Here is a 25,296-nt window from a genome sequence, read left to right as displayed (position 1 = left end):
TAGCCCAGATTTTTATACCCAAGTCATTCCCCACACCCTATGTAAATCAAATGCTTCTAATTACAAAGTATCTAAGTTAGTTACATTTAATATATTACAAAATCATTTCCAAATGGTTGCTCATGTGGCAAGCCACAGCATAGTAACAGCAGCTGTTCTGGCCCAAGAAAAAGATCGCAATGATATAATAGCTGTATAGCCCAGTATCAGTGGAGGGGGGAAAGCACCAATCTCACCCTTGTCAAGTGTTCCTTTTTGTTGTTATAGTTCATGGGGACGTATTTCATATATGTACAAACTAGAAGGCACCTCAGAGGTCATCTGGCTCAATCTCTTCACTTTACACATAAGGAACTGAAGCCCGGAGAGCTAAAGTGACCCACTCAGTTCAACATCCAAAACCATGAGGAAGCTAAACATTAGCTTAACCCTAGTCCAAGGGAGAAAAGTTAGAAAGGTAGTCACATCATGCCTTTTTTGTCTCATCTGAGTTTGGACTCAATCAGGACATCCACTCCTCCCTCCTTCCTGGCTCCTTACAAAACCCAAAGAAAGGCAGTAAACAGGCTAGAAGCATATCTCGGGGACAGTCCAGCTTGTTTCCCAGTTGATACAGATCTTAACTGAGGGTCTGAGTTCTGACCTCAGAAAAAACTCCCTCACACTTCAAGATTTCTTCAGAGTTTAACTCTCTCAAAGACTGCTCAGAGAACATAGTTCAACTTAGGTCTTGCTTGTAGTTGGTGATAGTACAAACATATCACTGCCTCTGTAGTGTCTTTGTTACATATTCTTATTATACACAACCCTATCCCTTCCTGTTAAAAGTGGATGCTCCGCTTCCTCTCAAACACCACTGATTTTAAGCAAGAGGTTTCAAGAGCCCATGTTCCAGTGATACTCTCCCACCTCCAAACAAAAAGCACTGAAGAGGGAGTGGCAGGAAGAAGGTAGAAGGGATGTACAGACGACCCAGGCCCAAATGTGACACTGGTTAGGGCCATTATAGTGGACTAGATCTTCACCACTTGAACAAGTAGCAGATGAAAAACAGGCAAGATCAGGATTCAGATATTCTCTTCCGGATTTCAGTTACAATATTTTCCCGTTTAACGTCCACCTGAAACATGAAAGTTGTCATGTAAATTATAGAAAAATAGATTCTTCAGCTGCTCTAGTTGCTTGCTAGCTCTTTCACCCTATAGTCTGTCAGCATCTATGTATGCAATTATCATAAAGGTGTTTGCATGTGCATATCTCAAGGGTTTTTTTGTAATATCCATTTATCCAAATTAAACTAAGTTCACAGAAGGCAAGGTCACGTAGTCTGATTACTCTGTTTAACTAAATTCCAAAATCCAACCATGTAGAGGTATGCCATCTGTCTCTGGCTTAATTTCTGAGCCCCTCATCCCAGGCAACTGTGGTGGCTACTTGTCTTCTCTAGAATCTCAGCTTCCCTACAATTCACTATTCCCAAAGATGTTTCAACCATAGTTCTCTTGGACAGTTTGATCTGCCCTACCTTACCATCACCATCTTACCTCCTCCCTGCTGGCCACAGAACGAAGCTTAATGACACCATCTTTTAGCTCCTGCTCCCCAATAATGGCCACTAGTGGAATGCCTGTCTCCTCGCAGTAATGCAGCTGAGTCAGGAAATTGGGGTTCTTCTTATATAGCATCTCAGCCTTGAAGCAACAGATAACCCCTGGGATTTGATATTGGATATAGTATACCCACTGCTTCATCACCCCCCTCCCCATGGAGAAAAGACTCATCCCAACACTTGGCCCTCCTCCCCTAGAAAGCTGCTCTAATGGTGACCAGGTAGATTCAGGGGAATGTTTCCCCAGACCACAAGATACTGGCACCTGTTCTATCTTACCTTGATCCCAGCATCCCAGAGTTCTGCAATCAGTTTCATCCGTTCTTCAAGGAAATTCTTTTGTGCCGCAGCCACAAGGACCTGTGTCTCTGTCACCTGAATTTTCTCAGTAGCCTAGAAAAGAAAAACAGGAAAAAAACACTGGTTAAAATTCCTCTTCAACAAATCAGGATTAGAAACATCTCTCTTTCAGAAAGAGGGTCCCAATCATAGAAGGTGTGTTAGGGACTTCTCCACTTATTCCTAGCAGGGTCCTACCTCCATCCTGTGTTCCACAATGGAGAAGATCCTTTCAACCCCAATGCTGAGCCCCACACATGGCACCTTGCGGCCCTTGGGGTCAAACATGCCAACAAGCCCATCATAGCGCCCTCCAGCAGCCACACTGCCCACACCAAGTGCTTCCTCCCCTTGTTGGGCTGGAGTCTGAAGAAGCACTGCTTCATAGATCACCCCTGTATAGTAGTCCAGGCCTCGGGCCAGGCTCAGGTCAAAGGAGATCTGTGGGGACATGGAGATATGGTCAGTCTCAAAGGTGAGACTTGTTCTGTGATCCTCTACAATCTGCTGGGGCCTGCCCTTCCCCTACTCACCTTCTCTGTTATGCCAAATAGGGCCAGATACTCAAATAGCAGTTTCACGTCTCTCAATCCCTCCAAGGCCTGCTTGTTCTGTGAGAGTTTAGGATCCTGCAGTAGCTGCTCTACTAGGGACACTCCACCTGAGAAAGTCAAACATAAAAGTCAGATAGACAGGGGAAACAGGATCTTTAGAATTCATCCAAACAAGTCTACACAACCAAAAAAACAAGATGAATAAAACAATAAAAATAGCTAGCATTCAAACTGCTTTACATATGTTATTTATTCTTCATATCAACCTGTGAGGTAAGCAGTACAGAGATTATTAACTCCATTGCATAAATAAGGAGAGACTCAGAAAGGTTAAATCACAAAACCATATGCATCAAAGGCAAGATTCTAATTGAGGTCTTTCCTAATTTCAAGTTCAGTGTCCTTTTTACTCTAATCACGAACTTTCCAAAAAAATCCAAACTATGGTGCTGTTATTCCTCTGCTTCTGTTTTCTTCCTTCTAAAGAAGCAAAAAAGACAGGAAAAGCTGAAATAAGTTCAAGACCAGCTTTTTCCTGAGGGATCTGTCTCTCTCTAGAAAAGTGGGCTCAATGTTAGATATGCAGCAGATCTAGTCCCTATCATATATACATCTAATTCTTGGGGAACCTGCTTCTTACCATGCTGCTGGATGTAAACCCCAATGCTATCTGCCACTTCAGGGGCCAAAGCCATTTTTCCTACAATCTCTTGTCTCACGTCCTTCCAGGACATCTGCAGATAGAGAAATATTAGCTCATATCCAAGACCCTGCTTTCTTTTGTAACAAGAGGCATTATAATTCAATCAGTAGACATTTGAATGCCTACCATGTGCCTAAAATCTGACAAGAGTCAGGACAGCGTAACAGATACAGCAAAAACCTACAGTTCAGGAAAGAACTAAGTTGGAATTTTGTTTTCAACAATTACTAGTTATGTGCCCCACAGCAAGTCGCTTAAACTGCTTATTCCCTAAACTGCAAAGTAAGGATAATGATAATTTTAATGGATTCCTCATAGGATTGTTGCAAGGAAAGCACTTTGAAAACCTTACATTTCTGTGTTAAAGTGAACTATTATTAGGTGAAGAGGTAAACTTCAATTAAGGACTGAAACCAGGTCACGATTTAGTTAAACTTTCTCTTTACAATATCTCTTTACAATAACTTTCTTTAAGTAAATAAGATAGTTTACTTTACACTGTTCTTTAAGTTTCTGAAACACAACGGCCCAGAAAGACGTAAGCCACAAAATCTTAGATGAGGGAAAATGAAAAGATATTCCTTTGTTACCTTGCCCAGCTTATCCACCAAAGCAGAGATAAATCGGAATTTGTTATCAGGGACACCACAGGCAGCCAACATCCCATCCAGAATTCGCCTGTCATTCACCTGTGAATCCCATATGCACCAGATACTCCATCAACACCTATTCTCAAAAGAGAGATCCATCCATTCTTCTTTCCCAGTGATTCCCTTTAGTAAAAGGAGAAGGGAAGCCCTGCAATCAGACTATAGCAGAAACAGCTGCTAAAGCCAAGGGATAAAGTTGGGACCATCATGAAGAAAAGAGGAGAACCTAAAGGAAATAATCTCAGGTCATGAACACCCCCCTCCTCTTTTGTTTTCACATTCACCTTAATTAAGAAGTCCCCCAACTGCAATGCATTTAGGATTTCATGTATGATCTTTAAACACTCTGCATCAGGGATCATGGGATCAAAATGACCTGCAATGTCAAAATCCTGTAGCAAAAGCAAACAGTGAAAATTTGAAAATCCTCTAATTAAACCTGGGTTACCAGTGGCATTGCTCAGAGAACTCCCTCCTCACTGTCCACTGACCCAGTCACTCACACATTGGCAGAACTCCCGGTATCGACCTTGGGTTATGGAGGGACTCTCCCGTCGCCACACCTTCCCAATGTGATAGCGTTTCATCTTCTTTATCTTATTCATGGCCAAGTAACGAGCAAAAGGGACCTCACAAGAAATGATTAAGGAAAAAGCACTCTCCCTTCCAGAACTGGTAACCAACTGCATCTACACAAATCAGATACTAGAGAAATTCCTATCTCTGCAGTAGATTCCAACATCATCTTGTCAAACTGAAAATTCAGGGAAAGGGAAACAAGGATCTAAGTGGTTTAAGACCCCTGGGATCCTTCCTTCCTATGCACCTCAATCCTTAATTCTCCCAGATTATTTAAGTTTGAAAGCCTGATTTTCACCATTACCTTCAGTCCTTACTTTACTGTGGACATGCTTCCTTGAGCCATCTAACATAAAACAGAAATCAGAGCTCCAGATATGACTATGACATCTACAATTCCCTCCCTTGACTTGGGAAAGGACAGTCTGGGATAAAGTAAAACAGTTCTTAGAAGGATACTGTGAGGTCATATCGAAGAGCCAGGAGCTCCCCACCCTGATCCTTCAGGTCATAGATGAGTCTGGAGTCCTCTCCATACTTCTCTGTTAGCACTTCCTGGACAAACACAAATCTATAGCTTAAAAAATATGGTTTGGGATACTGGAGGCTAAGAAAGGAAGAATTTCAATACTACTCCTCCCTCCCCCGCTTTTTCTTTCTGTCACCTTTAGTTCAAATGCTGGAGTGTCTAGCCCTTTAGCTCCATGGCGCTTGAAGCAGCTGATGATAGCATTAAGGATTTTCTCTCGAATAGCCATCTGTTGAGGGCTAAGATCTCTGGTACCCTATGAGCCAAAAGCAACCAGAATAAAGGGAAGAAGGTGAAAAGTTTAAAAACAAATTGTACAAATTTGTAGGAAATTTCCCTGCAGGAAACAGGGAAGGATGAATAGACCTTACAACAATGGTTTATACTTTTAAAGCACTTTTAAGGTTTGTAATGCACTTTACACACTCTCTTCTCACAATAACCCTATGAGGTAAGTACTGCTATCATCCCCATTTTACAAATGAAGAAACTGAGAAGTGAAGTATCCTGAGAAAAGTTACATAGTTAGTAAATGACTGACGTAGGATTCAACCCAGCTCTTTCTGACTCCAAGTGCAATCTATCCACCATATGATACGCTAATTCACTGCAAGGTCCCACCTCAGGTAAGGGCAGACTGCTCTTCCCAAGCACCCAGGATACTGGAAAAGGAGACCAAAAAGGATGAGAGAAGAGGATTACCTTGGGAGTCTTGATAACAAAATTGGATTTCTCTTTATCTATTTCCGACTGAATCTTCAACCTGGCCTCTGCAAACTGAAAGGAAATGATTATGGCACGCTAAGCAAGAGATACTTATCTCTGACCCCCAGAATTTCTAGTCTTCCAGTTACAAGAAGAAAGTCCTACAGGCTCCACACTTGTGCCCGAATTGTGTTCATAAAGGATTTTGAATGAAGTCAGATCTTTTTCCCAGTGGCTCTCATTGTATTGATATCTCCATCCCACCATACAGCATGATTTACTCTCATTCAGTCAAACTCAGCTAGTCAATTCTACTCAAGACTTTTTGCTAACTGACACCCAAGGAAACTTAAGACCCAGAAACAAACAAGAACTTACAAAAAAAATAAATTTATGGCAAGACCAGAACCTAAAAAGACTCTAATTCTACATTCAAAATATAGTAATAAAAATGGCAGATCAGAAAGGTGACTCCCTACAAAAGGGCTATGGCCCTTTGGATCTAGATGGGTTCTTACAGAAAGTTGCTTTAAAATAAAGATACAAAAATAAACCAGATTATGATACAAGAATAATTTATTAGATTTTTATTTGTTAGCTTTAGATTATTAACTCCTCTACTGAGGCAGCTGGTGGCCCAGTGGCTAGAACACTGGGCTTACAGTCTATAAGACTTGAGTTCAAATCTGGACTCAGGCACTTACTAGCTGTGTGTCATCCTAGGAAAGTCACAATCTATTTGCCTCAGCTTCCTCAAATGTAAGATAGGAATAATAACAGCACCTACCTCTCAGGGATGCTGGGAATCAAATGAGATATTTGTAAAAAAGTGTTTAGAATAGTGCCTACCTAGCACATAGGAGGTGCTATATAAAGGCTTATTCCCTTCCATCTCCCCACCCCCCTCAAAGAAAAGGATGAAAGATTTGGTGCTGGAAGGGACCTTAAAGACCATCTAACTCATTTTAAATACAGATAAGGAAACTGAATTCTAGAAAGTTTTACTTAGCTTACCCAAGGTCATACAAGGAATTAGTGACAATTCAGATTTAAACTCAAGTCCTCTGAATCCAAATTCAACATAATTTTCTCTGCATCACAATATTAGACTGTAAATTCTTCAAGGGAAGGAACCCTATCATTTTTTTTGGCTCTATGTGTAAAAAAATGCAATTGAATGAAAAAATACTAGATTATAGCAGGCTATACAATAAGACTTTTTGGAAACCTGAGAAAACACAGAGTGGTACCTCAAGATAGTCCTATTTAATAACTGGGTGATTGATCATTTAATTTAAATCATTTAATTTCTCAGGGCAGCAATGTATTCATCTCTAACAATGATTACAGTAATAATTCACTTTTCTATAATTCTTTAACGTCTGCAATGTGTTTTCCAGACACCTGTAAAGTAAGGAGTGTGCAAGTATTATCCCTATTTTTAAAATGAGAAAACAGAAATTTAGAGAGGTTAAGCTTTCTAAATTTTAGGACCATAAAATCTCCAAAGAAACCATTATTACCTGCTTTGGCCCTTCATCACAAGGACCATGGGACCTTTCTATCTGATTTGCAATGAAAACATTCTGTATATGTGGTTTCCTCTACTAGAGGGTGAGCTTTTTGAGAACAGGGACTGCACAGCTTTTCTATTTGTATTCTCAGTGCTTAGCCCAGTGTTTTGAATTTAGTATGTGTTCATTCGGTACTAGAAAGGGCCTCAGAAGCCAATTATCTCAACCTGTACCTAAACAGGGATCCCCTCCATAATATGACAAACAAGACTTGCGTGAAGTCTTCATTCAAGTGAGGATTTCAAAGATTCCCACGGATGATTCCGCTGACAGTCCCGAGGCTCTCTGTACCATGAGTCTGAACAAAACGTATTGAAATAAAGGGATAAATTGACATCGCAGACTGTGGGGCTCCGTCACAAACACTAGGGGGCGAAGCACCGCGGTTCGTTTGCTCCAGATCCAAAGGCAGTTCTGCCCAACCAACCCCTCTGCCGCTGAGGGCCCACTTAGTTTAAACCTTCGCTTTACCGAAGAGGAAACTAAGGTCTTTAAAATAAATCAAGCGTTTTTAAATCTACTCATAAGGTAGGGTACACATTCAGAAGCTGGAGTCCTTGCTTTGAGCGGGCTCAACCACACAGGGGTAGAATCAGGCCGGGAACAGCTGGCGAGCCTGCCGGGGACCCCGACGGTTCTTCCCTTCCAACCCAAACTGGGGCCATATCGACCGATAAGCTGGGACAGTAGAGAAGCCAAGGAGCGCCCAGAGAGAAAGGGGGGAAGGCAGAACGTACCTCCCGCGCTGGAGGCTGCCCCAAGCCTCCTTGCACCCGGCGGAAAAGCAGCGTGGCCCCGGCGCAGGGGGCGCGGGGAGGTCGCAGCAACTGGAGGGCCAGTGCGGCCCAGGCCTCCCGAGACCAGGGTCCGAGGCGCTGCATGGCCCGGGGAGGGGGCTTCTCTTCCTGCGGTTCTGGGGTTCGTGCACACCCGCAGAGGGCTGGACACGGGGGGAAGGGGGAGGGAGGACTGGGGCAGAGAAGGCGCTTGGGCTGGGTCCAGGGAGTGAGAACGGGCTGGTCACCAGGTTAGGGAGGGGGAAACTGAGGCAAAGGGTGCCGGATGTTCCCATGCATCAAACCCGCCAAGGGGCAGGCAGGCTGCCAGAGCGGAGCGTCTCGTGGGAAAGGGTAGGGGATGGGCCGCTCTGGCCTCCAGACTTCCGCTCTTCCGGTTCAGGCGCCCGCCGGCCGGAAGCTGCCTCTGGGCGCGGTTCGCCGGCGGAGCTCTGGGGCCGCAGTCAGTGACAGCCGCGGCCGTTGCAAGGATGGCGGATCGAGCGGCGCTGGAGGAGGCTGTGAGGCTCCAGGGCGAGAGAGTGCGGAATCTCAAGCAGCAGAAGGCGGGCGCCGAGCTGGTGAGGGCCCCGAGAGGGCCGGATCGGGGCCCGGGGTGGACGGAGCTCTGGCTCAGGGGTCCGGTATGGAAGGAGGAAAGGGGCTGGGCGAGGGCCTTGACAGGGACGAGACTCGGGTCCAGAAGGCGACTCCCCCGCCGGCCTCGTTCCGATCCTTTGAGGAGCTCCACGTTCTTTCTTTGGCTTTAGCGTCACAGCGCCTGGGAGACTGCCGGTGCTTTGAATCCCATTGTATAGATGAGGAAACGGAGGTATGGAGGGAAAGTGACTGGCCTACGGTCTCACAGCTTGCTCTGAGTCAGAGGCCTGGAGGAGGGCCCCGGCTAGGGACCACATCCTTCCAAACTCCCGTGTTTATTGAGGCCTTTCCTTCGCAGATCGAGGAGGAGGTTTCCAAGCTCCTGAAGTTGAAGGCAGAGCTGGGCCCTGATGAAGGGAAACAGAAGTTTGTGCTTAAAACTCCAAAGGTAAATGTGTTTTTAGAGAAGCCTTTCCGAGGGTGTTTGATGAGCCTCACTGCATTGTCAGTTCGGTTTATTTTTATATATTGTGTTTTTTTCTTGGTTATATTTTGAGTTCCAAATCCTTTCTTTCTCCCTCTCGGCTCCCACTAGAGAAGACCAACATCTCTCACATACACACACACATGAGTGTGTGGTCAGTTCACTTTAACAAGTTCAAGACACTAATAGATACCGAAGATACAAAGGTGGCAATATTTAGACCCTACCTTCAATTAGACCCTACCTTCAAAAATTTAGTGACAGAAGCCCCAAAAGAAAATTAAATAAGTTCAAGAGGAGAGGTCTAGTCACGGTGCCACTACAGACTTAAAAACATGGCTTTCTCTTGGGAGGAAGAAGTGTTTAGCGTGTTTCGGAAAACAGACACTTTTGGGCATTCAGCTGGAATTGAGTTGTACCTGTGCGTTCTGTTTTTGTCAAGATAGGCAGGATTTTAGTCATCTCAACCTTTGGGAGAAATAACACTACTGCAGATTCTTAAGAACAGCAGCAACTCTTGTCTGTTGAAATATCTGCTTTTTTTTTCCCCACACTTCCCAATTAGTTGTTATAGAAATAAAATGTAGATTATCTTTAGGGATTCCATAGTTAATCAATTTTAAAAAATTTTTTATATTAAGACAGTTAACTTAAAAATCAACCAACCAAATATCCCTCTCCAAGCACAACTCTAATGCCAGAAGTTAAAAGCCTTCTTTTATTTAGATGATAGCTATCCTACCTAACCCCCTTCAGTCCATGCAGATTTGGCTTGGTGGTTAAAAGGAAATTAAATGCAATTCTGTTCCATTATAATTGAGATTATAAATGGAATACTTCTGAAATACCAACTCCTCCCGCTTTCTTATTACTGAGTTGCTTGTTTGCTTGCTTTTTTTCTCCTTTGATTATTTTGACTACTAGGGCACCAGGGATTACAGCCCTAAGCAGATGGCTGTTCGAGAGAAGGTTTTTGATGTGATCATCAGCTGCTTCAAGCGCCATGGTGCCGAAGTAATAGATACCCCTGTGTTTGAATTGAAGGTGAGGGCCAAGGCCAAGGGAGAAGCGTTTGGCAAAGAGATGGGGAGGAATGTAGAGCAGATACACAAGTCGATTAGATACCAATGGGATATAGTCATGAGGGATCAACTATTAAGATGGGTGTAGACAAGCCCAGCCCTATTCCTGATGTACAGGAACTTGATTGATGTTTAAAAGTAGGAACCAACATAATTTTCCCACATTGATTTCTGTGGCTGTGGTTCCTGTTTTGGATTGATGTTTTTATTGGGGGGTAGTTGCAACCATAAATATTCTTGAAGTCCTCCAACAGAACACCCTACAGGGCAGTTGATTGTTTGCACCTCTTATGTTATTAGGGATATGCAATTAGGCATCTTTATCCAGGGTTAGGCACAGCCAATGAAATAATCATATATTTTCATCTTTTCCTTCCAGGAAACACTAACTGGAAAGTATGGGGAGGACTCTAAGCTCATCTATGACCTAAAAGATCAGGGTGGTGAGCTGTTGGCTCTTCGTTATGACCTCACCGTATCCTTTCAAAGTGAGCTCTAGGATGCTGTCGTTTAGACTGGACTTTAATTGACAGGAGGTGATGGAATCCTCAGATTCAGAGAACATTGGACATGGATAAGAAGAAATTCTTGAATAAGTGATCCAAAGAATCAGTTGGAGAACGAGTTAGATGAAGTCCCTCTCTAAAACAGAGATGCAAATTCTAATTAGCTGGGCCCACCCCTAGGAAGACCATTCAAGAACTTAATATAGTGCCAGGGCTCACATCTGAATCCATTATAAATTGCCTGATTCTGGAAAACCATTCTTTGCCTGTCTTGAAGACTGTTTAGACCATTGAGTAGATCTTCAGTAAAGAATGATGTTCTGTTTTAATTGTTCCAGAAAAGCAGTCATAATATGGGTCCGGTGGGCACTAAGCATAGTGCAGGGTTTCTTCCATATTAGTATTTCTGCAGTGTCAGGTGTCGTCCCTTTGAGTATTCCAAGGTTCCGATAACTCTTGCTAGGGTAATCCAATTGCACAAGGAGCCTGGGGAGAGTGTGGCCACTTTGTTTTCAGATAGCTTCTTCTGGTGTAATTGTAATTGTTACTCTTTTTCTTAGGAATCCTGAGGGTCTTCCCCTCCCAGTTTGATTTTTTTTTTATTATGTCATCATCTTGATGACATGGTACTCTTCGAGAACGAAGGACAAACACAAACCTTGAGTGAGTAGCAGCTCCTCTGCTCTCCTCTCCTCTGTGTTCTGCCCAGAGGAAAGTAAACTCTGTGGCCAAAGCTGCCTTTTTGCCTCTGGGTTTACTGGCTACATTTTTTGCTCAAACAGCAAGCCTTAAACACAATTCATTCTGGAGTTCATAGACTGCACAACAAGTCCCCTCCCAGTTTGATTTTTTTTTTTTATTAAAGGGGGCCATCCCTTGAGCAACTTAAAGAAGCCTATTCATTGAATGGGTGTATCTCACTCAAAGTAAGATGTGAAAGGGTCAGGGTCTCACATTTCATCCTAGGCCATCTCCAGTTGCCCTGTTGAATATCAGGCCACTGGACCCAGTTAGCTCCAGAGGAAAAGTGAGGCTGGTGACCTTGCACAGCCCTCCCACACTGGAATCAAAGTCAACTGCAAGTCATGTCATCATCTTGATGTCATGGTCTTCTTTGATAATGAAGGACAAACTCAAGCTGGTGGTAGTAATTATCTCTGAACAAGAGGAACTTTCTCCTTAACCCATCAACAGGTTCCTTTTGCTCGATACCTGGCAATGAATAAACTGACCAACATTAAACGCTACCACATTGCAAAGGTGTACCGTCGAGATAATCCTGCAATGACTCGTGGCCGTTACCGGGAGTTCTACCAGTGTGTGAGTGTCCCAGAGCTAAGAAAGCTCAGGGCATTGAGTCCTCACTGAGATCAGTTAGAATTTAGTTAAGTGTTCACTTTCCTGAGCAGCATATATAGACATGATACCTGTGTCTAGATACGTCAGGATGACAATATATGATGAGGAGCTAAAAATGAAGATGTGAAAACCAGCTGTATGCACATCAGAATTAATTAAAGCTCTAGTCTGAGCAGGGAAAAAGTGAATAAATGGCTAAAGGAAAAGCACGTGCAGGGAGATTTCACCAAAAGAGATGATGGAGATGAATAGGAAATAGAGTAAAATAGCATAGTCGTAAGAGTTTCATGACTGTGTCATCTTCCAGGTTTGGAAGGGCAGTGAAAGGGATCAGTAAGGTCTGTAGTCTTGCATATGAGGGAAAGGACATTGCCTGTGGGGGTCTGGAGGCTCTGGAGATTTGGGGGCTGGAAATTGGTCCTCTTGACTCAGGGCTCCTTCCTGTCACTTTTTATGCAGGATTTTGACATTGCCGGGCAATTTGACCCCATGATCCCTGATGCAGAGTGTCTGAAGATCATCTGTGAGATCCTGAGCGCGCTTCAGCTGGGGGACTTCCTTATCAAGGTGAAAGGAAAGACTGTCTGCCCTGGTGGTAGTAATTATGGCGCTAACAATCAGGAGTGAGTAGCAGTCCTGGTCTTCCCCTCTTATGGCTGAACTCTCCTGTCCAACCTGGAGAGGCAAAAATAGACCTTTAGAATACTATAGTTATCATGGATCTTGAAGGGAAGAAGTTAAAGGTGGGTATTTCCACAACTCAAAGTAATTTTGGAATTTTCAGGTGAATGACAGGCGAATTCTGGATGGAATGTTCAATGTCTGTGGTGTTCCTGACAGCAAGTTCCGTACGATTTGCTCTTCAGTGGACAAGCTAGACAAGGTGACAACTAACTTACTTGTATAGCTCCTACTTCTTTCCCCTGAAAGTTACCCTGTCTTGGAAAATGGGAAACAGTGTCTGGGAGAGAGAGGGCCTTTACTCTGAGTTGAGGGGCCTTTGCTCATCCTGAAGAATAAAGCCTAGCTTCCTTCCATTGTTGTAAATTGTTCTGGGCCCCTTGAATCCAATGTCTATGTAGATGTCATGGGAAGATGTGAGGAATGAAATGGTAGAAGAGAAAGGCCTGGCACCTGAGGTGGCAGATCATATTGGAGCTTATGTGAAACAGCATGGTAAGAATTTGGGAGGGGAGGAGGTAGCCTATGATGACATTCTGGGTCAGTGGGGAGGATAAGGGGAGGATGTTGCTGGGTTTCCTACTTACATGTGAACCACTCTTCCAGTGCATGTTGTTTTAGTGGCTCCTATTTCCTCAGATTTTCTTTCAATTTTTGACCCTTATGTATGAGGTAAATACTCATATTGGTTGTAAGATTAGACAGTGGGGTAGTGAGGTGGTGTTAGATTGTGATGTGATCCAAGTAATCTATGAAAGATTGATGGTGGCACCCTTTCCTCTCTTTGTCTGTTTTTCCCAGGTGGAGTGTCCCTAGTAGAGCAGCTACTGCAGGATCCTAAACTCTCACAGAACAAGCAGGCCCTGGAGGGATTGGGGGACCTGAAACTGTTATTCGAGTATCTGACCCTGTTTGGAATTACAGAGAAGGTGAGTAGGGGAAGGGCAGGTCCCAGCAGATTGTAGAGGATCACAGGACATGTCTCACCTTTGAGACTGACCATATCTCCATGTCCCCACAGATCTCCTTTGACCTGAGCCTGGCCCGAGGCCTGGACTACTATACAGGGGTGATCTATGAAGCAGTGCTTCTTCAGACTCCAGCCCAACAAGGGGAGGAAGCACTTGGTGTGGGCAGTGTGGCTGCTGGAGGGCGCTATGATGGGCTTGTTGGCATGTTTGACCCCAAGGGCCGCAAGGTGCCATGTGTGGGGCTCAGCATTGGGGTTGAAAGGATCTTCTCCATTGTGGAACACAGGATGGAGGTAGGGCCCCGTTGGGGTATGTGTGTCAATTCCATTTCACAATTAAGGAGAAGAAAGAGATGGCTAATTAGCTTTTTAACTCATATACCAGTTAGTACATCTGTCCCTAAACATCTAAAACTATCCCATAATTGGGAAAGGGGCATTATTTCTGAAGGGAGAGTCAAGAAAAGGCTATCACCATAAGTGGTCCTTGCCTGCAGGGTTTGTCTCCAAACAGTGAGTCCCTTATGGTGATGGCCTTCTTTGTTGTAGGTCCTTGCTTGCCTTTGGTACTCCTCCTAGGCAGTTATCTACAAAGCTTATATTTGGTGCTATTGCTTGCAAAGCCATTGTTTGCACCAGGAGTGTAAAATAGAGAGGAATAAGGGAGATTCTGTCTGGATAGACCAGGGGTGGGGAACCTGCAGTCTCAAGTAATAATCATTTAATATCATTTTTGGGACCTTAATAAGGGCCAAAGCCTGAATTAATCAATCAGAACAAAAGCCTGGACCTAACAACTTCTTTGATCTCTGAGGAAACTCAGAGAATTCCTCTTCCTATGTCAACAAAGCCAGATGGGGTTGACGACTTAAGAGCATTAGTCCTCTGTTTAAGGATGAGACCCTTAACTTGAGACACTGTCTTGAATAATGGGACGTTTTCTTATCTTAATATTTTATGGACACATACTAACTATGTTATGGCATGTTAATGGTAAAGAAAACACAAATATCCTAGGGCATAATTTCATTGGACACTTTGTCAACTCTCTTATTATATTTACCACCTATTTAATTAAGAAGATTCCTTTCTCATAATATGGTTAAATATATATGGCGATCATAAATTTCAATGACAGATTCTGAGTTGAGGATTGTTCTAAAACATTTAAGGCTGGTCATTCTTATATCAGACAATCAGAGCTTATGTTTTGGCTGCTTGCAGCATCTATCTGCTAGCTTTAAGGGAATAAACAATATGAATTTACATATCACCTAGCCTGTTTGCCTCCTTTAAACAAATTTTCAGGTCAACACAAGGCTGCATGTGGCCCTGTAGGTCCTCAAGTGCAGCCCTTTGATGGAATCCAAACTTTACAGAACAAATCCCTTTAATAAGAGGATTTGTTCCGTAAATTTGGACTCCGTCAAAAGGCTGCACTTGAGGACCTACAGGGCCATATGTGACCTCAAGGCCACAAGTTCACCACCTCTGGGATAGACTCTACCATCTAATTGAATACATCTAGATGTATTCAAATTGGTAATATCATTGCATGCATACTTTAATTATAGTGACTCACACATAAGGCTTTATGATTTATAGATAGCATAAAAGAGGTTGGGAAGGCAGCTTGGAGTAGTGGATAGAAAGCTAACTTGGGAGGCAGGAAGACCTGGACTCAAGACCTCTGATCCTTAGTATGGCAGTCTTGGTGGAGAGTCACTGAATTTTTCAGTGCCCCAGGCAGTTCTCCAAGACCACCTTACTGAGCAGAAGTTTCTCCACAGGAAACTTCCCCTTAACTCATGAAATCCCAGCCCTGGTTCAAAAACATATACAGGGAGGTGCAAACCTATACCTAGACCTAACATGGAGAGTGGAAAACCCCAGCCTGAAATCTTCTGGACCACCTTATCCAGCAGCTACTCATTGAGTCAGGTGTTCTTAGCATGCCTTCTGTCATTCCAATAAATGGTATTCAGAAATCAGGCGGTAGAGTGAGCAGAGCCCTGATATAGGAGCAGAATGACCTTGGTGTAGGCCTCACCTTGGATAGATATCTAACAGCAGTGTCACCATAGGCAATAAACTCTCTGAACTTGAGTGTCTTCCTCTGTCAAATAGAAGTAATATCTATTGAGCCTCAGGCCCAGAGTTATGATGCTCTCTGGAGGCTGAGATGAATTCCCTCGTTTTCAAACTGTCTGCTTGAGACTTCTGAATAATTTATGTCAGATTTTGGAGCCCCTTTCTCCTTACTAGATTTTGTGCGTGTGGATGTATGTGTGAAGGTGGGTGTGTAACCAAATGGAAAAATCCTTTCTGAGGTCCTGTTTATATCCTGGAGCTGTTAAGAAAACAAAGATCTGTGACTTTGTTAATCAGTTCTCCCTCTAGGGACTGTATAAAAGATTACCCACTTGTTCTGATGTTGGCCGGTCTCCCTTTTGTGCTTTTCAAATTGTGATCTTGTGAATATTCATGTATTATCTGGTTTAGGGATTGGACTGTAAATCTGAATTGGCTGTAATTCCACTGGAGGGGATGGGATGGGAAGAAAGATTGCCTCCTGGGCTGTTCTTCCCAACTTCTGCCTTTCCTCCTGGCCCAGGAGCTTGAGGAGAATCAGTTTGCCAAACTACTAACTTGTCATAGCTATCACTGTGTCCCTATGGGTCCCTTCCTTAGGCTTCTGAAGAAAAAGTTCGGACAACAGAGACCCAGGTGCTTGTGGCTGCAGCCCAAAAGAAGCTCTTGGAGGAAAGGTTGAAGCTTGTTGCAGAACTGTGGGACAGGGGCATTAAGGTAAGAATGAATGACCTGGGGTTCTGAAGGAAATGCTCTGTTGCTTTAGAACTGATTCTAAACTTGTGTCTTAAGGGGTCCTTTTGATTTTCCATGGTGGGTCAGTGGTGGTAATTCCTGGGACCAAATGAACTACCAGCAGAAGACCATGGACCAAACAGGAGTCTTCTCTCAGGCAAGGCTCTGCCTCAGCCCCTGCTCTGTCCTGGTCTCTTCAGGCTGAAATACTGTACAAGAAGAACCCCAAACTACTGACCCAGTTGCAGTACTGTGAGGAGACTGGTATTCCACTGGTGGCTATCATTGGGGAGCAGGAGCTGAAGGATGGGGTTGTCAAGCTTCGCTCTGTGGCCAGCAGAGAAGAGGTGAGTGAGCCCAAAGGGAACTGAAGCGGAAGGTCCCCCAAGTTGGGGGTTGAGGGAGGAATCTAAGTTGAAGTAAGTCTGCTTTCCCTTTTTGGCCTCAAATGAGGCTGAAATCACCAATGGACACCTTCACAAATTATAAACTGCCCTGACAGCTGTTTCCTAAGCCTTATCTTTTTAAAGTCTTATCTTTTGAAAGCCATGCTGTCAGACTGGCTGCCTCCCTTCCTCCCCTTCCTCCCTTTCCTCCCCTCCCCCCAGTGCCTCCATTCTTGGCTTTCTGTGCCCTCTTCTGATTTCCCTAGAGCATTTTGCCTAGGGCTGGACCCCTTGCTTTCTGCCTTGAATTAGGCTCCTTTGTTTAGCTGTCAGAGGCAGCTGGATGCAGCTGACAGTGTCCAACCTGATGTTTGAAAGACTTGAGTTCAAGTTCTGTTTCTGTCATTCACTAGCTTTGTGACCTGTGAACAAGTCAACTTAAATTCACAAAAATGTAAGACAGCTCTCTAAGGCTAGAAATTACAGCTGGTTAAACTGAAATGACAGACCCTTGCATTTTTTTTCATCTTTGTATCCACAGAATCTTGCAATGTCTTATGCCTAGGAAATTGGGGGATGGGACCTGGACTTTTGATTTCTTTGGTATAGAGAACTCCCAGATATGAAAACTCTCCACCCCTAAGGGTTATTTATACGATTCCTAGATATCCCTGAGTTGCCTAGAGCAGAGGAATGCTGTCCAACAGACTAAAATGTAATTGGGGAATGTTTCGCAAAGTAAATACATATAGTACAACGCGGATAATGTTAATCTGAGGTTTTCTAAGTCAACATGTGACCTTCCTGAATCCCTTCCTGTTTGAGTTTGATACCTTGGCCTAGAACACTGCAGGGGCTGAGTGACTTATCCAGAGTCATATATCTCTGATAATGTCAACAGGGACTTGAACTCCCTTGCTTTGAGACTGCTCCATATTGTCTTATGTATGAAAATATGTTATTGTGCATAATAGTTTTTGTCAGCCAAGGTAAAGCATTCAGATATGCCTCTCAGGAAGCTGCAGGATAAAGGCAACGGATGCAAGGAGAAAAGTATTCCTTGTTTTTAGACCTGTGGAAGTTCAGAGCCCTGTGAATTTCTTTTTCTGTGCACAGTAATTGGGTTGTAAGCTTTATCTCTAAATGTAGAATCCAAGGCTTTGGTTCCTAGCTAAGGGAATTTAAAACATTAGCAAGCAGGTGGGAAAGATATTTTTGTAGAATTTGAACTTTTCTTGATGGCCCTGAAATCTCATCACAAGTTCTTCCTGGCCGTGGTAGCTCTGTGCCTTTCAGGACATCAGCCAAAACTTCCTCAGACTTAGTCTGTGGTTACATGTGAACTGTGACTTACAGTTGAAGCAACTAGCTGGTGAAGTGGCTAGAGAGCAGGGCCTATAATTAGGAAGACCTGAATTCAGATTAGACTTCAGATAACTTGGGCAAGTCTCTTAAACCGTTTGCCTCAGTTTCTTCACCTGTAAAATGAGGATGATAATAATATCACCTGCTTCTCAGGGTTGTCATGAAGATCAAATGAGATAACATTTGTAAAAAATGCTAAGCACAGTGCCTGGCTACATAAATAGGTGCTATAGAAATGCTAGCTCTCATAACTTTTAGAAAAGGAAATCTGAAAGCAGAAAGGTAGAGAGAAGGTTGTAGAGACAAAAGGGAGAACAGACACTTCTCATGCTATATTCTTCCGTTTTGGCCAGGTGGATGTTGGGAGAGAAAACCTCGTGGAAGAAATCAGGAGACGAACAAGCCAATAAACTTTCCATCTGCTGAACTGAAGGAAGTCTGCTGATAGAAATTGCACTACTTGGAGGCTAGTCCACCTTCGGTTGCTATCACATTCTGCTTCATCAGGAAGAACTGGAGGGCAAAGCGGAGATAATATTTTGTTGTAAAATCACTAGCAAGGGTTGCCAGAGCCACTTTCTCAAAAGGGTTGTTTTCTGGAGCTGCTCAGGACACTGACAGGGACTAAAGCTTCTCTGGCTGTGCTGGCCCTGGCTGTTGCCCCCCTGTATTATACATGTAGAGTTGTATCCCTGTGTTTCTCACAGAAAAGCCATCATGCTGACATTTACCACTGACTTTTGTAAAGCTGATTGCCTGTGGGTCCAATAAAATGCCTAACACTCCTCTCGGCTAGTCACCCTCTTGTGCTCTCTTATGGATCCAGGGTCAGTTGTCTGAGGTCTCCCTCTTATATTTTGATAGCACCGCAGTTTGGAAGCAATACCCTGGTGACCTGCTTCCGCAAAGTGTTACTGAAAATGGGCTTTACATAATTTTATTCCTCACCCACACTAGGGCACTAAACCGATTAGTGAAAAAGAAGGAAAGGGGAAAATGGGCAGGACTCCCTACCTCCCCTACCCCTTGTTTTTCTGCTCCCACCTGTTTATACGCCGGAGGGTGGAGCACGTGTCCCCTCTCCCCCCTCCCCTGCGGGGCGGGGTCGCGCCCCCTAGCCAATGGGAGTCTAGGGGGTCTGGGAAATTTCCAGAGGCTTGGGGAGGCTATAAAGGTGTGTGGCTGGGCGAGCTCCTTTTAAACATGCAGTCCAAACGGGAGTGTGAGGTGAGTGGCCTTAGGTGAGGGATCCTCTGGGTGAGATGACTTGGGGGTTGGGAATCTGGCCGCCTCCGCGCAGTGTGGACAGAAGACCAGTGCCAATATTCACCCCTTCTCCCACCCTCCCCAGTTGTGGTGTGAGCGGGTGAATCCAGTGAACAAGGCCGCGCTGGAGGCTTGGGTGAGGGAAACGGGGATCCGACTGGTGCAAGTGAACGGGCAAAGGAAATACGGCGGTCCACCCCCAGGTAAAACGTGCGCCCCCAACCCCAGGGGATGGGTAGCCTGAGCTTCCTACTCTGCGGGACTGCTCGGCGCCTGACACCCTTCCCCCCCAGCCTCGGGGGAGTGGCCTGAGAACTTCTGCAGCTGAGTCTGTGAGTTAATTGCCCTTTAACTGCCCCTGATTTGCACCCTAAGAGAAGAAAAACGCTCAGTCTTTCTATATGGTTAAGCTCTGTAAAAGGGAAGCCAAACTCTAAGGTGCAGCCCGAAGCTGGTTTTTATTTGCATTTTGAAATAATGGGATACTAATTAGACAGCCAGTGATTGTTGAATTGGAGCTTAATTAATTTAGTTTGAATTTACTAACTTTACAAACCAGCGTAAGTTCTGAGTTTACACAGTTAGTGGCAAAGCCTGCTTCCGAGGCTGCCCAGTTGGGGTTAGTGCGCCTAACCAGGTCAGCAGTTCAAAGCCTACTCTATCCCCAGGCTGGGTGGGCAGCCCCCCACCAGCAGGTTCAGAGGTATTCATCGGTCGCCTGCCCCAGGATGTGTATGAGCATCAGCTGATTCCACTGTTCCAGCGAGTGGGGCGTCTCTACGAGTTTCGCCTCATGATGACTTTTAGCGGTCTGAACCGAGGCTTCGCCTACGCTCGATACAGCTCCCGCCGGGGCGCCCAGGCTGCCATCGCCACTCTTCACAACCACCCTCTTCGGCCTGCCTGCCCACTGCTGGTCTGCCGGAGCACCGAGAAGTGCGAGCTGACCCTGGACGGGCTGCCGCCAGCGCTGAGCCACCAGGCCTTGCTGCAGGCCCTGCAGCCTCTGGGCCCCGGTCTGCAGGAAGCACTGCTGCTCCCCAGCCTTATGCGCCCCTACACAAAGATTGCCCTGCTGAAGTTTAGCTCCCACCGGGCTGCGGCCATGGCCAAGAAGGCTCTAGTGGAAGGTAGGAGTAACACGGAAGAAAGGGCAGAGTCAAGGAAAACAGGGTAATCTTGTCACAGTAAGATCATATATTTGAGGGACTGGGAAAGCTCAAGAACAAGTTAGGGAGTGAGGGGTTTAACGTTTGTTCTAGGGGGTGGGATGTGTCCAAATGCTTGTTGCCATGCTTAGGTTGTTTTCTCTCCTCCTACCCCCCCACCCATCATCATTCCTGTGTCCTCTGTCTGGCAGGGCGCTCAAAGCTCTGTGGTGAACAGGTGACAGTAGAATGGCTGAAGCCCGACCTGAAGCAGCGACTGCGACAGCAAACTGAAGGTCCTTTATTTCGAGGTTTGGCGACTGAGAACAGTCAAAGGACCCTACCTGAGAAATTGGGGACCCTGATAACCCCTAGCTGTGCCCAGACCACCCTTGAAACGCTATGCCAACAGAGACGCCTAGGCATGCCTGTATTCCTCACTAAGTGCTTGGGAGCTGGGCCTGCAGGCTGGCACCACTTCTGGTACCAGGTGGTGATTCCTGGTCACCCCATGCCTTTCAGTGGCCTCATCTGGGTAGTTGTAACAAAGGAGGGCCCAAGTGGACATGAAGTTGCCAAAAATGCTGTGTCCCTTCGCCTCCTAGAAGTGTTAGGTGAGCCTGGGGAAAATGAGGGCCCAGGATGGGAGTGGTTTTGCTGCTAAATAGTTGTTGTTCCTCTCCTCTCTAATGTCATAGCCATCCTGGTCAGTGGGTCACCAGTTAGCTGTGGAGGTGTGGGGTAAAGAACTTGCTTCGTCCTTCAAGAAGGGCAGGGCCCTGAAGCTGGATGAATGGGAACGCTAACCTGGCTGATCTAGAGCTAGGAAAACCTTCCCTGTTCCCCTGTTCCATTCCCTTTAAAATGTCAGGTACATCCCTTCCACCCAACTAATCCTTATGTGTTGTGTTGTTTTGTCCCTCAAGCTGCTGACTTGGCTAGTTAGACCTAAAGTCAACTTTTTGACCCCTCTGCCCACTACTGTTCTTCCCCTTGGTATTCTGTGTTGGTGTAGGTTTAAATCTGTTTTTCTTATATTTAATTAAAAAGCTAAAGTTGGTGTTATGTGTCCACTTCATATCCTCTACAAGGGTTCTTCTCTGCATTCCAATTAGGGCCCAGCTAGAGACAGATTGTTCAGTTTTCAGCTTTTTAAGTGGAAGGCTACAACCTTGACATGGCAACAACCCAGGAGCACAGACATAGACAATGTGTTTTGTCATCCTGTCCTCACTCTTAAAAAAAAAAAAAAAATTCATGTCAACTACTGAGTCTAGTGGTTTTAACATGCTCCTCCCTTCTTGTCTCAGAACCAGAGTGGCCTTAGTCTCAACTTTGCTTGAAGCAGCCTCTGTAAGAATACCCTTGAATAGGTTTTAGTAATTGGTATGAAAGAGAGCAGGGCCTGATTTCCTCAGCTGTAACAGGTCTGGATGACTTTCCCACTACCTTCCCCTTCAGTCACTGTCTTCACTTTCTTCTTCAACTGGATCAGGCACTGTATCTTTCTCCTCCTCCTTAAGTCCAGCAAAGAAATCATCCATGCCCCAGGCCTTGCTGCTTAGAGCCTGCAATTGACCACCTTTCTTCTTTCGCTTCCGATAGTCATCCACTACCACTGAACGAAGCTGTGTCACATTCCAGAACTTGAGCCGATGGTCATGTCCACTGCTGGCAAGAAGCTGACCGCAGTGGGAGAGGGCTAACTGTTCCACAGGCTCACCAGCATGTTGCCCCACACTGCCCACAACTCGGTTAGGCAGGATATTCACTGCCCTATGGAGAAAACATGGAATTAGTCCCTGGGGAACCTGACATATACCAAGTGCCCAATCCTTTCTCCACCAGCTTTTCCTCCTCTCATTACCGTATAATTCCATCAGTAGAGCCTGTGCATAGCAGATTGTCTGTGATGGGCACAATACAGTCAACTGACTCTGCCTTCAGGGCAAAACGGTCACTGGTTGCTCCAAAACCATTCCAGTTAAAGAGGTAAATGGTCCCCTCACTGGAGCCACAGGCAACTTTCTTTCCCCTCTGCAATGAAAATTAAGGAGCTATTTCTAGAGAGTAGCAACCAATCCTAGATGTGATGATCTGGACTACAGGCTTCCCTTCCTTTTGGTCTCCACCCCCTCTCCTCTGTACCTTCATGAGTGTAACTGAGGTCAAATCCCCACTCTGTGCTTCTGATAGAAGTTCAAATCGATGCCGCTTGATATTGAACACACCAAGGCAACCATCCCCACTGGAAAAAGCAACCAATATTAACTGGGAAGGGGGGGGGTCACCCCTGACAGTAGTTTGACAGTGGGAGAGGGGAGGAACTTCCAAGGCTCTTTACCTGGCAGTAAGAAGCAGCTTCTTAGCAGGGTCCAAAGCCATATCTGCAATGTATTCCTCATGCTGCTTCAAGTCCATGATTGGACCCTCTTTCCTCTGGTCCCAGAGTCGAATCCTGCCACTATCATCCCCTGTAGCTAACAGATGCTCATCTACTAGCAACAAGCTGTTAATAGCTACGCTGTGAAGTAAGATTAGGAGTTGAGTAGTAAAAAAAGAAAAAAATCAGTGAAGAAAGATTCAAAAAGAAGCCTTGTCCTGCGTACCCCAAGGGATGATCCCAACTTTTACCAATACCCCTAAATTTATCTCCTCTATTGCTGTCATACCTGTGAGCCTTGGAAATACGCTTATCTAGCCGACCTTGATCAACTTCCAGGATATGAATAGATTTATCCTTGGAAACGGTAACAAGTTCTGGTGGAGACAAACGGGGTTACAAATAAAAAAGAGGAAGAAGTGGTCTTAAAAATCTACCTATACCAACCCTCTTCTCCCGTCCTGACTCCCAGGCCAAGGCTATTCCATCACCATCCCAATAAAAACTCGGGGATGATCTGGTGTTACACACATTTCAGCACAAATGCCCGTCCCTGCCGAGAAGGCCCCAGGGGTTGGGAGCTGCCCTTCCCTCCCCTAGACTCACTTCGCCCGTCTTCGGAGAAGGCCAGGTCCCGGCAGGACTTGAGGTGGTGTCCGGAGGACCAGAGCTCCTTGGTTTCCCCCTCCCGGCAGGAGTACTCGAAGCTGTGGTAATGAAAGGGAACGGGGTCTTCCACCAAAGGAGGGGTGCTCCGATCCCTTCCAACGCTGCTCCTCCAGGAGCGACACCCCCGAACTCGAGCTCCCTCCAGGACCCCGGCCCGGCCCTCCCCCGCGCTCACACGAACACGTCCCCGTCCACGTCGCCGGCGGCCAGGAGGTTCCGCGCGGGGTGGAAGGCTAGCCCGTTGGCCGGAGCCTCCAACACTATGTCTTCGGGGGTGTCCCGCTCCCGGGGCTCCGAGGCTTCCGTCCCCTCCTCAGTGTCGGGCTGGGTCTGCAGGGGGGCAGCCGAGAGAAAGGCGGTTGGAGGGCGCCGGGGCTCTCCCTGTGCCGCCTGCCCGTGGGCATCCCACTCCCCTGACCCATGCCTCACCTCGCAGGAGGCCGCCATGCTGATACCAACTTCCGTCTAGGCACCGGAAAGCGGACGAATCCTCCCGAGCGGGGAAGGCTTGGTGGCGAGGAGAGGCCGGAAGCAGCGCTCTGAGCATGCGCTGTTGCCAAGCAGGCCGCGCTGCAACTGGGCAGGGGCGGCAGGGAGGCCTCCTGGCCTAAGTTTACGGCGACCCGGTTGGCAGAACCCATCCGGGGGCTTTGGCCCCAGTAAATTATCCCCGAGGAAACGTCTTGGCCTCGCCAGCGCGGCCGCTTAAGCCCAGGGGATGGGGGCCAGACACGGCAAAGAGGGTTGCATGCCCCCTTCTGGGAGTCGCCATGCTTAACCACCGGGCCGAGGAAGGAGCGGGAGCTCCTGCAGGTTTGGGAGAGGTGAGAGGCCGCGGGCGTGCCCCTCCGGCAGCTGTAAATACCACCCCAGGCTCCTGCCCTGCTCGGGCAGGCCCTGCCCTGGCCCCACTCGGCCCTCTCCGCCGATATCTGGGCATGCCGGATTAACGGGGCTCGGAGTTGCATCGACCGCCGCCGGTACGGCCAGGCACCGTTGGCACCTGCGTTAGGGAACAGGCCGAGCAGGCAGCCGGACAGCAGGGGAGCCCAGCACATCCTACTGAATGACCGGACTTTTTAAAAGGTGAAGCAGATGGTCGCCAGGACCCAAAGTGGCTGTTTCTGTGTGACAGAACAGCACTGAACCGTCATCTCCATTTCTGAAGTTACAGCCACTGCTTTAGTTTTTAACCAGTAGCTTTGCTGGACAGCCAGGTCGTTGGTAATATCCTCCTAGGGGATCACTGGTCTACTCATGTGCTAGCCGCCTGAGCCCCGTCCATTTGTGCCTAGTCATACCTGCTGCATAGGACGCACTTTCTGGGGGTTACCGTAGGTCTGAAGCAGAACTATACAACTCTATAGCTGTAAAAAGCTAAGTCAGCTAAGCTGAACCGTTTGGATTACATGCAGATTGCAACACCTGCCCAGAAGTCCCATTAACACCACCACCACATCACACCACAACTTCCTAAAAGTGGACTTTTGCAAGGAATCCAAATTGAGAGTTGAACTAAGGTCTGGCAAGCCAGCAAGAGCTAGATTAGCAGA

General features: G+C 46.1%; 4 protein-coding genes across 8 annotated transcripts; 2 read left to right on the top strand and 2 right to left on the bottom strand.

The window, feature by feature from the left end:
* Nucleotides 1-70: 70 nt before the first annotated feature.
* LOC140518382 (histidine--tRNA ligase, mitochondrial-like) lies at nt 71-8,408 on the bottom strand. 2 transcript variants are annotated; one of them, XR_011971913.1, is made up of 13 exons: nt 7,980-8,408; nt 5,666-5,740; nt 5,100-5,219; nt 4,894-4,989; nt 4,359-4,484; nt 4,140-4,247; nt 3,796-3,894; nt 3,143-3,236; nt 2,482-2,609; nt 2,147-2,389; nt 1,889-2,002; nt 1,545-1,711; nt 71-1,120 (listed from the first exon to the last, which is right to left on the bottom strand). XR_011971913.1 is itself a non-coding variant. In XM_072630520.1 (13 exons), the coding sequence occupies exons 1-13, from the start codon at nt 8,121-8,123 to the stop codon at nt 1,061-1,063; spliced, it is 1,554 nt and encodes a 517-aa protein (XP_072486621.1). In that variant the 5' UTR covers nt 8,124-8,408; the 3' UTR covers nt 71-1,060. The 2 variants fall into 2 exon arrangements, 1 of the variants encoding a protein (XP_072486621.1); XM_072630520.1 differs by having other exon boundaries at nt 1,545-1,691.
* On the top strand, nt 7,633-19,065 carry HARS1 (histidyl-tRNA synthetase 1). Of its 3 annotated transcripts, XM_072630518.1 has the most exons (14): nt 7,633-7,770; nt 8,422-8,599; nt 8,977-9,066; nt 10,027-10,146; nt 10,564-10,659; nt 11,885-12,010; nt 12,509-12,616; nt 12,834-12,932; nt 13,132-13,225; nt 13,532-13,659; nt 13,752-13,994; nt 16,392-16,508; nt 16,727-16,873; nt 18,631-19,065. In XM_072630518.1, the coding sequence occupies exons 2-14, from the start codon at nt 8,510-8,512 to the stop codon at nt 18,685-18,687; spliced, it is 1,515 nt and encodes a 504-aa protein (XP_072486619.1). In that variant the 5' UTR covers nt 7,633-7,770; nt 8,422-8,509; the 3' UTR covers nt 18,688-19,065. The 3 variants fall into 3 exon arrangements, with proteins under 3 accessions (XP_072486619.1, XP_072486618.1, XP_072486617.1); XM_072630517.1 differs by lacking the exon at nt 7,633-7,770 and having other exon boundaries at nt 8,412-8,599; XM_072630516.1 differs by lacking the exon at nt 7,633-7,770 and having other exon boundaries at nt 8,415-8,850.
* A 130-nt stretch (nt 19,066-19,195) lies between these two features.
* DND1 (DND microRNA-mediated repression inhibitor 1) lies at nt 19,196-21,751 on the top strand. The gene is made up of 4 exons (XM_072630522.1): nt 19,196-19,504; nt 19,629-19,746; nt 20,212-20,673; nt 20,904-21,751. Exons 1-4 carry the CDS (start codon nt 19,274-19,276, stop codon nt 21,353-21,355), a joined length of 1,263 nt encoding a protein of 420 aa, XP_072486623.1. The 5' UTR covers nt 19,196-19,273; the 3' UTR covers nt 21,356-21,751.
* WDR55 (WD repeat domain 55) lies at nt 20,721-24,309 on the bottom strand. Of its 2 annotated transcripts, XM_072630525.1 has the most exons (8): nt 24,173-24,309; nt 23,919-24,073; nt 23,681-23,781; nt 23,364-23,451; nt 23,036-23,215; nt 22,840-22,939; nt 22,559-22,728; nt 20,721-22,467 (listed from the first exon to the last, which is right to left on the bottom strand). In XM_072630525.1, exons 1-8 carry the CDS (start codon nt 24,188-24,190, stop codon nt 22,149-22,151), a joined length of 1,131 nt encoding a protein of 376 aa, XP_072486626.1. In that variant the 5' UTR covers nt 24,191-24,309; the 3' UTR covers nt 20,721-22,148. The 2 variants fall into 2 exon arrangements, with proteins under 2 accessions (XP_072486626.1, XP_072486625.1); XM_072630524.1 differs by having other exon boundaries at nt 23,919-24,205.
* Nucleotides 24,310-25,296: the final 987 nt, after the last annotated feature.

This window comes from Notamacropus eugenii, chromosome 1 (assembly GCF_028372415.1).
Source record: "Notamacropus eugenii isolate mMacEug1 chromosome 1, mMacEug1.pri_v2, whole genome shotgun sequence".
Classification (NCBI taxonomy): domain Eukaryota; kingdom Metazoa; phylum Chordata; class Mammalia; order Diprotodontia; family Macropodidae; genus Notamacropus; species Notamacropus eugenii.
The sequence above is the reverse complement of the archived record's forward strand: the minus strand, read 5'-3'. Positions and strand labels throughout refer to the sequence as shown.

What these genes read in the sequence shown, in the direction of transcription:
- WDR55 (XM_072630524.1), bottom strand. Translation starts at nt 24,190, where the DNA reads ATGGCGGCCTCCTGCGAGGTGAGGCATGGGTCAGGGGAGTGGGATGCC. An exon ending in GTGGACGGGGACGTGTTCGT is followed by an intron (nt 23,782 to 23,918) that starts GTGAGCGCGGGG and finishes TCATTACCACAG; the next exon opens with CTTCGAGTACTCCTGCCGGG. An exon ending in CTTCTCCGAAGACGGGCGAA is followed by an intron (nt 23,452 to 23,680) that starts GTGAGTCTAGGG and finishes TGTCTCCACCAG; the next exon opens with AACTTGTTACCGTTTCCAAG.
- DND1 (XM_072630522.1), top strand. Translation starts at nt 19,274, where the DNA reads ATGGGCAGGACTCCCTACCTCCCCTACCCCTTGTTTTTCTGCTCCCAC. An exon ending in AGTCCAAACGGGAGTGTGAG is followed by an intron (nt 19,505 to 19,628) that starts GTGAGTGGCCTT and finishes CACCCTCCCCAG; the next exon opens with TTGTGGTGTGAGCGGGTGAA. An exon ending in CAAGAAGGCTCTAGTGGAAG is followed by an intron (nt 20,674 to 20,903) that starts GTAGGAGTAACA and finishes TCTGTCTGGCAG; the next exon opens with GGCGCTCAAAGCTCTGTGGT.
- LOC140518382 (XM_072630520.1), bottom strand. Translation starts at nt 8,123, where the DNA reads ATGCAGCGCCTCGGACCCTGGTCTCGGGAGGCCTGGGCCGCACTGGCC. An exon ending in CTCTTCGATATGACCTCACA is followed by an intron (nt 4,485 to 4,893) that starts GTATCCTTCTAA and finishes ATTTCTTGTGAG; the next exon opens with GTCCCTTTTGCTCGTTACTT. An exon ending in TGGTGGATAAGCTGGGCAAG is followed by an intron (nt 3,237 to 3,795) that starts GTAACAAAGGAA and finishes CTCTATCTGCAG; the next exon opens with ATGTCCTGGAAGGACGTGAG.
- HARS1 (XM_072630516.1), top strand. Translation starts at nt 8,665, where the DNA reads ATGGAAGGAGGAAAGGGGCTGGGCGAGGGCCTTGACAGGGACGAGACT. An exon ending in TTGTGCTTAAAACTCCAAAG is followed by an intron (nt 9,067 to 10,026) that starts GTAAATGTGTTT and finishes TTTGACTACTAG; the next exon opens with GGCACCAGGGATTACAGCCC. An exon ending in TGTGGGACAGGGGCATTAAG is followed by an intron (nt 16,509 to 16,726) that starts GTAAGAATGAAT and finishes TGGTCTCTTCAG; the next exon opens with GCTGAAATACTGTACAAGAA.